This window comes from Abramis brama (assembly GCF_963993115.1).
Source record: "Abramis brama genome assembly, chromosome: 23".
NCBI classification, from domain to species: domain Eukaryota; kingdom Metazoa; phylum Chordata; class Actinopteri; order Cypriniformes; family Leuciscidae; genus Abramis; species Abramis brama.
The window spans coordinates 1,823,871-1,835,991 of NC_139985.1; the positions used below are offsets into that span (position 1 = coordinate 1,823,871).

Sequence of the window (12,121 nt, forward strand, 5' to 3'; positions counted from 1 at the left end):
TGGTGTAGAAATAAAATTGTAAAACATTGATTAAAAACTAGGCTATAGGCTACAATATTAAGGCATGAATATATTTTATTTTCAACGTCTATTTTTGAGCTAAATTTAAACCAAATCAGACAGACCAAACAAAGCCCAAATTTCAACGTCTATTTTTTGGGCTAAATTTGGACCAAACAAAGCCCAATTTTCAATGTCTATTTTTGGGCTAAATTTGGACCAAATTTTGGGCTAAACGAAGGCCATGACAGGACGACTTGATTTAGCCCAAAAAAACAACGTACAAATGACGTCTGTTGCTGGGTGGGAAAGATGTCAACTTTACCGTCACTCCCACAGCAGCTGTTAACACCCTGACAGCAGCGTTAACTAGTTTCTTGTCATTTGATGCAAACGTAATACGATAAAAAAGTAAAGTGTTATAATACATGTTAAATTAAAAAACTTTGCAGGATTTATGATGCTGATGACCGTTAAATCACATCATCAGTCTTTGAACAGGGTCATAGCTGCCATAGAGGCGTTTCAAAGATGGCCGCTGATTTAAATGACTGGAGTAAACTTATTTTTCACGAGAGCGGAACTGTAGGCCGCTAATATTTGGGCGAAAGTTAAACATTTGTCTTGGCGAAAATAGCTAGTCATTCTCCTACTATATTTTATTTTCACTAATTTCACTAAAGATGTTTGGAAGAAAAGTATATTAATATATAATCACAACAAAAGGTAAACAATTTAACAAATTTCCATGAGCTGAAGGTATCACAAAAGGTAGTTTAACCTGTGGCACAAATGATGTGTGGGGTTACTGAACTTTCTTATTGTAATATTTTTTCATTGTCCCATCGTCCAGTTTGCATGGCTCTTGAAGGTCTCAGCATCCTCAGATCTGAGCATGCGCAAATCAAGTACATTACAATGGGGTGTTAAATGCTGAATAGACGGTTTCTCACATTCAAAGTCAAGGTGACTGATTGCCTCCGGACACTTTTTACTGCTCTCATAAACTCTTATGGCCCTGCTGCCGTCCTTTGTCAAAACTCCGGAGGTCATCAAACGCAGAAACAAGAGTGAAACACAAAAAGCACTGAGACACAAAACACAACCAGAACGGCATCGCTTCAGTGAAACACAGGAGATTCATAACAAAATCAGAGAAGGTTTATTTGGTCGATAATCACCAGGCAGAGAAATCATGAAACATAAAACATATTTGATTACAAAAATATCAATTGTCTATTTTGTGAACCATTTCATGAGTTTGCATAGTGGATTCTGAGAATCTCACCAACTCCGTCAGCCGTGTTAAGCTGCGTAATAATGCTTTACTGCATTCAAAACAAACAAACATTGCATATAATGTCTGTTGCCTTTTCCTTTAAGGAAGGCAGAGGCAGATAAAATAGAGTATTTAGCACAAAAAGCAAATGTTTTATGTGTGATAAAGTGAAAAATAAAGAAATTCATGAAACACACACAGAATTAATTGCTAAATAGTTTGTCGCATTAATTCAAAACTTGTGTTTCACGAATGAGGCCCAATGAACGAGGAATGTCACAGCTCCATATTCCAGAGTTGAACTGCTGATTTGATATGGGAAAACCTGTAGGAACGTGCAAAAAATGTGATAGAGTTGCAGTTCTGGTTCGATTGTATTTGGCATCAAAAAGGATGGAGGAGGGATGAAGATCTGGTCTCCTCTTCATCAGAGGAACGTCTCAGTCCAGGACAGGCCGGCTCAAAGCAGTGTGCATCTCTCTTTCAGGCTTTTCTTCTTCTTTCCACTCTTCTTTCCGTTCTTCTCCTTGTTCTCAGACATCTTCTTCGCCCGCACCTCCCTCATCAAGTCAAAGAACACCTGCAAACAACAGACCCCAGTTGACGCACTCACAATCATCATGTATTCTGAGAGGATCGGGATATGAAAGGCACAAAACCTTATCGACGTTGGCTCGAGTTTTGGCGGATGTTTCCACGTACTGGACGGCCCACTCGTCCGCTTTGGCTCGGGCCTCGTCCGCAGACACCTGCCTCCTTTCCTCCAAATCAGACTTATTCCCCACCACTAACAGAGGGATTTTATCCTCCTCTGCTTTCACTCTCAGGATCTGCTCCCTGTGTGGATCAGGAACACATAAACACATATAATATGATCCTAACACAGCTCAGGTGAGAATCTGAGAATCTCTCTACAAACACGTTAAAAAAGATTGGCATAATTAAGATTTTTTTTATCGAAAGCTGTCTTTTATGCTCACCAAGGCTGCATTTGTTTTATGAAAAATACAGTAAAAACTGTGAAATATTATTTCAATATAAAATAGCTGTTTTCTATGTGAATATATGTTAAACTGTAATTTATTTCTGTGATCAAAGCTGAATTTTCAGCATCATTACTCCAGTCTTCAGTGTCACATGATCCTTCAGAAATCACTCTAATATGATGATTTGATGCTCAAGAAACATTTATGATTATAGTCAATGTTGAAAACAGTTTCATATGTTTGTGGAAACTGTGATGCATCTTATTTTTCAGGATTCTTTGATGAATAGAAAGCATTTATAGCTTACCTTATAGCAGTGCCTTATAAATATCTTTAATGTCACTTTTGATCAATTTTATGCATCCTTGATGATTAAAATGATCAATTTCTTTAAAAAAATAATAATTCTGAGTTCTAATTCTTAGTTTTTGTACTTTCAATCAAATAAAATGTCACTGTTTCAACTGTTTTACAATATACGGAAGTTTGTTGCGCATAAACCCCATTACAGGTTTATCATTATTATTATTTACTCACAAATAGCAATTTCTACCCAATAAAATATTTTACAGTTTGATATAACTAGAAAAACATATATTCATTATAGTGTGTGTGTATATTATTATATTTAAATATATATATATATATATATATTATATGATATTAGTACGTGTGTGTGTGTACTGTATATTATATAAACACAAACCTTTATGTTAGATGCAATTAATCGCATTAATTTTGACAGCACTAATTTGTTAACGTATTCGTAAAACATATATATTCCATGACTTTTCCAGGTCTAGAAATTCCCTTATATATCCACCAATATATTTCTAGTTCTTCTGCTATAATGACAAAGCTGATCATTTTTTAACACTTTTATTTTCAGAAACTAGGAGTGTCAATATATTCAAATAATCACTCTTTTAAAATTCTCTCATATATCCTGGTTTTCCAATCCTGACTCATAAATAAAATGACAGTTGTTGAAGGAACAGATTATAATAAATATGATGTCCGCTTACATCTTGATTTTAAGCAGTTTTAGCTTATTGTATGTCTTATATCTTACAGCTCGACATTTTGTTTCCATCAGATGATCAGAGTGTTGTTGTGGGCAGGATGCCAGCGAAATGATAACATCATTCTGCTCTTTCTGAGAACACACAGTGCGGTAACTGTGCTTCTTCCACACTGGGACTGAACTGAGCGTGTGTAAAGGCACTAGAACAGCAGATAAGCAGGATGTCCTGACCTGAACTCTGACGCGGCGCTGAAGGACTCTGGTTCGGTGATGGAGAAGACCAGGAGAAAGCCCTCTCCGCTGCGGAAGTAGTTATCCCTGATGGCAGCGTAATCTTCCTGACCCGCCGTGTCCAAGATATCAATCTGCACCTCCTCTCCATCCAGCACCACCTTCTTCCTGTAACTGTCAGCCTTGGTGGGCTCGTAGTCCTCCACGAACTGAGCAACACATATTAGACGAGTAATAGTCATAATAGACATAGGAGAGTAAGGCCCAATCCCAGTTCTACCGCTTACACACTTCACTTTCCCCTACCCCTCTGTTTAGTGCGTTCATGTGTTAGGGTAGGGTTGTCTCAATTCTCTATGGTTGGAGGGGGAAGGGTAGGGGGAAGGCCCATATAGCCCTTAAAACGAAGATTTTTCGGGACCACACTTCAAACGAAGGGGTACGAGAAATGTCCCTGCATACACCGGCTACAGAGGCAACATGGCTGACCCATAAATGTACGAATTTTTGGCATTCATAAGTATTTTAACGACAAATAATCATTAGCTTTATGTTACATACAATCTTGTGTTCATATTAAGAAACGTTTGCAAAAAATAAATAAAATCGCTGACGTTCGCTAACGATAGTCCCGCAACATATTTCCATGTCTGATAACTGGTGAATGTAATTGCGGCAGGGAATTGGATTATCTTTTACCGTACGTCTGCTATGCATTTCCTGTGATGTAGGCGCTAGCGACGATGTGTAACGGTGTAGTAGTGGTGTCCCATTTCTTAGGGGAATATTTTCACCCCTACGCCTTGCCACTCTGTTTCAAGGGGCAAGGGTTAGGGGTAGGTGAAGGGTAAGGGGTAGGCGAAGGGGTATAAATTAGAATTGGGATTGGGCCTAAATAAAGGAACTCTTCCTGACTGTGATGAACAAGTAATAATCATAATAGAGCAGATGAAGGAGAGTAAATGGCATAATTTAGAAGGAAGACTGTGATGAACTCACCTCGTCATACATGAACTGCAGTGTGAGAGCCGATTTCCCCACTCCGCCACTGCCAACCATGATCACCTTGTGCAGGACCAGCGAACTTTGATTTTTACTCTTATTTGCTGCCATGACTTTAGTGTTTTAGAAGAAGAAACAGAACTAGACTGCAAACATACAAAAGAATACAAACATACATTATTAATACATATTATGTATATATTATAAGTACATTCATAATATATATATATATTATAAATACGGTAACACTTAACAATGAGATTCATTAGTTAGCATTAGTTAGTCTATTAACTAACAATGAGCAATACATCTGTTACAGTAGTTATTAATCTTTGTTAATATTAGTTAATAAAAATACAGATGTTCATTGTTTGTTCATGTTAGTTCACAGTGCATTAACTAATGTTAACAAACACAACCTTTGATTTTAATAATGTATTAGTAAATGTTGAAATTAATATTAACTGAGATTAACAAATGCTGAGGAAGTATTGTTCATTCTTAGTTCATGTTAACTAAGGTAGTTAACTAATGAACCTTATTGTAAAGTGTTACCATAATTACATATATATTATTAATAACATATTACAAATGCATACATATTATTAATATAAAATCCAAATAAATGCACCTTAAATTGTGCTCAACTGTGTGCATCCATCAATCTATATAATACCATGTTTATAAGTCATGTACCATGATAGTACAATGGTATTCTTTGACGTACAACGTAAATACTACGATACTGAATATGAATTAATCATTTACTATTATGGTAGGCTACACAGTAAAAGTACCATGGTACCGTCAGCCATAGCACTTCTTTGTAAGGACAACAGTATCAGTAAGAAACAGAAAACAACACTACATTACTAAAATGTACTAACTTAAAAAGTATAAAGCAAGCTGTTGTAAAATTGAATAAAGCTATTTTCACTTTTCCATCCCGCGGACAGAGACACCACCCCTTCCTTATTGTTATAGGCGAGAGCCCGCCTCCTCTAGCTCTTGATTGGTTCAACAGACAAATTATAAGGCGGGTCCTCCTCTACTCTGCCTCTCATTGGATGTGAAAACAGTCAATCACAGAGTTTTCCCACAAAGACTTCATCCGAGGAAATACCTCAGAACTGCAAAGTTTTCGTCTGCGCAAACTGATCTGAAACATATTTAAACTGATCAAAACAACGTAAAGTCTCATAGATCACTCACCGGAAGTTTGATCTGTGAAGGGCTAGGGATTTGATTGGAATGTATAATCGGTTAAAACATAATTCTGCCACCCGGGATCAAATCCACTACTCCCGTCCCGTACAAGCTACACCGCCCCGCCCACCGGATATTCAAATTACAAGGATATGACGCCATTACACCATGTATGGATATTTCGGCTAAGGTAGTCTTTATTTTGATTTGTGATAAAGTATGATGATTTTTCATATGATGTGCAAAATTCTATACAACATAGGCTATGTTTTTACATTGCTTTAACTCATCAAAATAAGTTCAGCAATTTAAAAAAAAGATTCAGCAAATTTTTAGTCAGTTTAATTTAATTTAAGTTGTAATGACATACTTAAAAATGTAAGGTAGCAACTTACTTTACTGTGAAATTTTCTGTACATGGCATAGCCTATGTTTATATTTATTTGTATGTAGGCTAGGTATACATATATATATATATGTGTGTGTGTTTGTGTGTGTGTATATTAATTATTAATTTGCATATATATATATATATATATATATATATATATATATATATATATATATATATATATAATGTGTTAATGCAGTTATAGGTGTCAAGTGTACGCAGGACTTGTGAATTCTTAATTTGGCGAGTGGTGGCGCTGTTTTACAACTTTAAACTTCATCAGTGAGGCGCTATCATTCATAAACCACTGGACTATTTTATTCAGATAGATGTAAAATAAAATTAGGCCTACCCTTTAGTCAAGTACTTTTTATTTTAAGAGACCCTCTTTGCACGTGTTCTATTTAAAAACAACTAGGCTACTGTGGTGTGTTTTTTTTAGCCATAGCCTACTTTTCAAACTCTTTCTGTTAGATCTAGTTAGTGAGGTTTGAAAGAGCTTCTCTGGCGCCTGTTTAACCAGTTTACGAGTTCACACTTTCATTCAGTCAAAACAGTTAAAAGTTTTGCTCATTTACTTCCCAAGACTGAAACACTGGCTGTGAAGGGTTTGATTCAAAGAGGACGCTTCATCACTTCAGACCCACAGTTCGCCTTTTGACCTTGATGATCCATAATCACCTAAAATCATGTCGTTTTGCTTTTGCGTACTTAGCAGCAAAATAAAAAAATGTCTTTTCTCTTTTAAAAGAATGTTGATCTGAATAAATACACACTCTGAAATATGCTGGGTTGTTTCAACCCATGTTTGGGTCAAATATGGACAAACACAACCGTTGGGTTAAAAAATAAATAAACCAACCGTTGGGTTTAAGAATAAAAAAATAAAAAAATTAAACCAACGGTTGGGTTCGTCCATATTTGACCCAAACATGGGTTGAAAAACAACCCAGCATTTAAATCTAGTCTTTATTATGATAGGCAGGCTATATCAAACTATAATATTTTGCACACTGCATGACTAAAACCATGTTATATATAGCCTATACTTCATATAACCTTAATGTAAAAGTACTTTTTTTTTTTTTTTGCATGTAATTTTATTTTTATAGGCTAATTTTAACTCGCAGAAATTATATTATATTGGACCGATCATTACTATATTCTATATTAGGTGTATTGTGCATTTCAACACATTTTGATAAGCACTGCAATTTTTTTCCTGCTGGAAATGTGCATTAGTCCTGCCACAGATCCCGAGGTTTCTCTACCTCTGACTGGAGTTGGCGGATCGTCCCACGTGGTTCTCCAGTCCCGTATAAAAACTTTCCAGAGGCTCCAAAGCGGCACAATGTCTGTTTGCGCGAGAAAAAAGCTGAAGCTCCAGAACACCATCCCGAGAGCTATGATGAAGAAGTATTTGGGAAACGTACACTGGAAATCAAAATGCCCAACACAAGAGAACGGGATCTTCAACTGAAGAACTGAAAACAAAGGCAAAACGGCGAATGATTATTTGGAAACACTGTGGGGAAACTGACTGGTTTGCGCTCGCTTCCCTTAATCATGGATGATTTTAACTCAAAAGCGTGAAGAAATCACCGGGACAAATCATAACAGCTCCTTTGTTTAGTCTGTGGGGTTTTTGACGCGTAATACTGAGATGCCATGACGCGTCGGACTTGTGCGTAAAAGCGCGGCTGAACGCGGACAGATCTCAAGAGCTCTGCTTACACGTTGCTATTTATCCAACATCATACACGAATCGGATGGTGTAACGGGCCGTTCTCACTGTGATATCGATCCGAATTGAACAAGCATCGCGGAGTGACCAAAAACAAGAGGAACATATTCAAGCCGCTCACAGGATTTATTGCGTTATATTGCTATTTCATAAACTGGATCATCTCTACGAGTGGATATTACAGCCTTTCCCCACTTATTAACCACCACTTTTTTCGGAGTTGGAGAAGGTGGATACGAACTTGGCCGCTTTCATCTCCATCAATCCAGCTCTCCAGCTCTCCAGCAGTTTATCATCACAGAAGATGAAAAGCTTGATGTTCGAAGTGCTTTGTTTAGTGTCCTTCCTCGTCTCCACCCGCTGCACACCGGCACCGGACACCGAAGCGCACAGCACCGGCCCGAGCTGCGCGTCCTGCGGGCTCAGCCAGACCGATGGACCCGCGCGGGTGGACGTGGATTTCCTGGAGGCCGTGAAGAGGCACATCTTGAGCCGGTTACAGATGAGGGACAGACCCAACATCACACACCCCGTCCCGAAGGCGGCGATGGTGACCGCGCTCAAGAAGCTCCACGCCGGGAAGGTGCGCGAGGACGGGAGGGTGGAGATCCCGAACCTGGACGGACACGCCACGTCCATGAACGAGGTGGAGGAGGAGACCTCGGAGATCATCAGCTTCGCCGAGACAGGTGTGTGTTTGAGGCGGGTCTGTGCGCGCGCTTTTACGCGTGCACTGTATAACCAACCCGGTCACATTAAATGCGTCTCTATAGCATGCATTGTGTTTATCGTGTAATTTATACGTGAAAATGAGTTTTTACGTGCGTATAATACGCATGGGTAGGTTTAGTAGTGGTGTGGGGTACGCATTATACGTTTGGGTAGGATTAGTGTATAGAGACGCATTTTCATGAGATCAAGCTGGTAAAACATATTGTTGGTCTAACTTAAAAAAATATATATTACCTGTGGTTGCCTTAAAATGTTGAGTTCATTGAAATTAAACATTTTAGTAAATGTAATGAAGGAGATTGGTTTAATCAATAGAAACTCAAAATATTATGTTATCTGAACCACATGTATTATCTAAGTTGATTTGACAAAAGATAAAAAGTTGTGATAACAAATGAAAATATTTTTTCATTTTTTTAAGTCAGTTTAATGTAATTTAAGTTGAAATGACTTAAACATCCAAGTTGATTGTCCTTAAAAATTTAAGGCAGCAACTTTTTTTTTCCATGTAGAAACATTAAACTGTAACCAACGGAAAATGCCATTACTAAATTGTTTATAATTAAGAAATGTGACAACTTGCCCCGGCCTGACATTCATGACCCTTTAACTTTCAGTTCAGATGCATGTCAGCATTTTTATTGTCTATATAGGCTGCAGATATTACAAAAAAAATTGCATTTTTAATCTGGAGGACAGAAGTCACAAAAAAGATCCTAAAGGTCTTAAAGAAAAGCACCAAAACCTCAGTTACTGACATACAGCTCTTGTGACAACTAGCCCCGCTCTGCCTCATTTATGGGGTGATACTCATGTAAAAGGTTATTTTAAATCATTTCTGGCTGTTTAGGTTGCTATATGATTCATTGGAGGATCAAAAAAGTTTTTGATGTTTCATTATAGGATCTTCAGATCAGTGTTTTGGTCTTTAAGGCATTAGAGCATTTAATCTTTTTGTTCTATTCAGAACCCTTTTAAGAGCATCAAAAAGAGCATTTAAAGTCATCTCACACAGAAAACTGTTCATGCATCCACAGTCCAGTTAAAGGATCAAACTAAAGCCAACTGAAACTCATAAATCAACTAATGAGATCAAAATGCATCACAGATCTATTACCTGACATCAGCGAAACATGAAAACACACACAGCACAACTTTCAGATGACTACAGTGTTGAGTATGTTTTGTATACAGGACTGAGAAAGACTAAAAGTGGGTGAAATGCTGTTAAATAATCGTTATAATCTGCCATGGTGATCTCATTACATCATGAGCGCACATCTTTTACAAAGACAAAAGGTGTTTGTCTTGTTTCATGAACTTCCGAAACGTCTTTTCTTCTATTGACGTCAAATAGCTAGTAATTTAATAATAGTTAATGCAATAAAGAGGACATCTTTCCCTTTAGATTCCATAAAGAAGAGCATTGGGATGCATGCGGTACAAACTCACATTCAGATCTACTGAATCACATCCCGTCCCTCATTTTTTCCACTTAAATATCCTGTTACATTCAAAAGTCTGTCACATTATGCAAGTAAAATGGGATGCAAAGAGCGTTTCATGTTGACTTCAAGTTTTTTCAGCAATGTATCGTAGAATTTGCTAAACAAATTCAGCAGCTCGCAGCAAATCTGAGTTCAGGTCAAACTGCAATCAGAAGCAAAGACACTCGAAATCCTTTCTTAGTAAAGCACACATTCAAAAGGGTCACGTCGAATCTTACTAACCCGTTGCAAGCGCTGCCCTCCGTCCCGGTGCTGCAAACCAGGCATTCGTCAAGTCCTGCACGAGATTGCAAGCGCAATTATTGAATCCAGTGCAGACCTGGACCTTTGACCTTTTGTGCTGTGTTGTTCAGTGGCTGCCAAGATGAGACTTGCACCCGGACGAGATCCAGGGACAATTTACCCAAATGCTGAAACTGAAAAATGACTGGTGAACAATTGTGTTGCTCTGCCATTCCTGATCGATTCAGGTTAAGTGATCGATATGTTCCTGGCGTCGTCTGATGCTTTTACAGCATGTGTTGCTAAAGGAACGTTGTTTTTTGTTTTGCAGATTTGCTAAAATTAAGTCTAATGGTTTTATTTTCTATGCTTTGCTCAAAAGAATCTTAAAAGTCATCATAAATGCAACCCATTTAACATCCATAATGTGACATATTTCAGAACGAAACAGACAGAAACATAAAACTTAATGGTTTTATTCATGAGGATTTTAATAGATGGAACAAAGTGCTTCTATGAAGGTGGTGGAAACTGAAGACAGACTGATGACGAAGGAGCAAAGGCATTTCAGATGTAGAACAAGTTATTATATTTTAGTGAAAGATTATAAAGAATACTTTTTGTTTTAAAAAAACACGCACGATGAATCATTCACAATCATAAAATGCAGCTCAAAGTGCTTGACAGGTCAGAATATATATATAAAAAATATAAATGTAATAAAATAAATGAAAAAATAAGATAGAAATGTATATTAATTCAGTAATATATTTTATTTTTAACTTTCATTAGTATGTCATAAAAACAATGTTGTGTTTAATGCTTCATCTATGAATAATAGAAAAATATTTGAAATAAACAAAAAAAGAAGAAAGAAAAGACATTTTCAAGGAAGTTAAAACAAATAATAATATTCAAATTCTGTAAAAAAAAAGGTAGTTATAGTAAAGAAATTTGTGCTGTGAAATCGATTAATCGTGATTAATCGCATCTAACAAAAGTTTGTTTATATAATATGTGTGTATATATATATATTATATTTATATATACATATTATATGTGTGTATCTGTATATATACATACACACACACACACATATATGTACACGCATATATATTTGTATAAACAAACTTTTATGCTATATGCGATTAATTGTGATTAATCGGTTTGACAGCCCTAAAATATACATAAAATATCTTCCTCAAAAACCAACTCAAGACATGCGTTAAGAAAGTAACGAATTATGCACAAACAGAGCAGTTTTGTGCGGTTGGCGTGGCCGGACGGAGCGTCCCGGAGCGGCTCTGGATGCTGGGAGCTGTGGAGCCACTGGTGGGCCTGTGTGGGGTGACCTCAGGACATGAGCGCTGGAACACGTCCAGAATCTTCTGGAGGATCTGGTTCTCTGTAAGAATGAAGCTGCCCTGCGCTGGCAGAGGCCAAGTGAGTCCCTCTAGGTTTCTGTGACATCTTAATGGTGTGTGGAGACGCAGGTGAGGACGAGTGCCAAGAGGGAGAGTTTGCTCGCGCTGTCTATTAGAGCCCAGTGATGAATGTGCTCCGCGCTTTACTAAAGGCCTGAATCGAAGCGGGAAGCCGTCCAACCTGTGATCTTGCGTTCGCTCTTGTTTTTAGCTTTGCTTTTACGCTTTGATTTGGCCAGCTGGAACTGGTAGTGACAGTAAACACCATCCCTCCTGTGTTCAGTCCAGTTCAGGCATCACTAGTGCTCGTATTTAGGGTTCGTGAACTCAACAAACCCGTAAAGCTAAGGGTGATTTCAGTTGAACAGGAAC

At 37.6% G+C, this 12,121-nt stretch overlaps 2 protein-coding genes across 3 annotated transcripts in view; one reads left to right on the top strand and one right to left on the bottom strand.

Annotated features, from left to right (window-relative positions):
• Positions 1–1,143: 1,143 nt before the first annotated feature.
• ralbb (v-ral simian leukemia viral oncogene homolog Bb (ras related)) lies at positions 1,144–5,856 on the bottom strand. Of its 2 annotated transcripts, none has more exons than XM_084101845.1 (5): positions 5,735–5,856; positions 4,520–4,668; positions 3,521–3,729; positions 1,939–2,116; positions 1,144–1,859 (listed from the first exon to the last, which is right to left on the bottom strand). In XM_084101845.1, exons 2-5 carry the CDS (start codon positions 4,631–4,633, stop codon positions 1,740–1,742), a joined length of 621 nt encoding a protein of 206 aa, XP_083957971.1. In that variant the 5' UTR covers positions 4,634–4,668; positions 5,735–5,856; the 3' UTR covers positions 1,144–1,739. The 2 variants fall into 2 exon arrangements, with proteins under 2 accessions (XP_083957971.1, XP_083957972.1); XM_084101846.1 differs by lacking the exon at positions 5,735–5,856 and adding an exon at positions 5,410–5,525.
• Positions 5,857–7,467: 1,611 nt separating this feature from the next.
• Positions 7,468–12,121, top strand: part of LOC311074895 (inhibin beta B chain) — a 13,242-nt gene continuing 8,588 nt past the window's right edge. Inside the window, exon 1 of the mRNA XM_084101847.1 lies at positions 7,468–8,552. Coding sequence (XP_083957973.1) covers positions 8,168–8,552 — 385 coding nt within the window. The 5' untranslated portion in view covers positions 7,468–8,167. The remainder of the gene's footprint in view (positions 8,553–12,121) is intronic.

Excerpts from the sequence above, each read along its gene's own strand:
- ralbb (XM_084101845.1), bottom strand. The coding sequence starts at position 4,633 with ATGGCAGCAAATAAGAGTAAAAATCAAAGTTCGCTGGTCCTGCACAAG. Across the intron at positions 3,730-4,519 it reads TGCAGTTCATGTATGACGAG|TTCGTGGAGGACTACGAGCC; the intron begins GTGAGTTCATCA and ends TGTGTTGCTCAG. Across the intron at positions 1,860-1,938 it reads CTCGAGCCAACGTCGATAAG|GTGTTCTTTGACTTGATGAG; the intron begins GTTTTGTGCCTT and ends TGTTGTTTGCAG.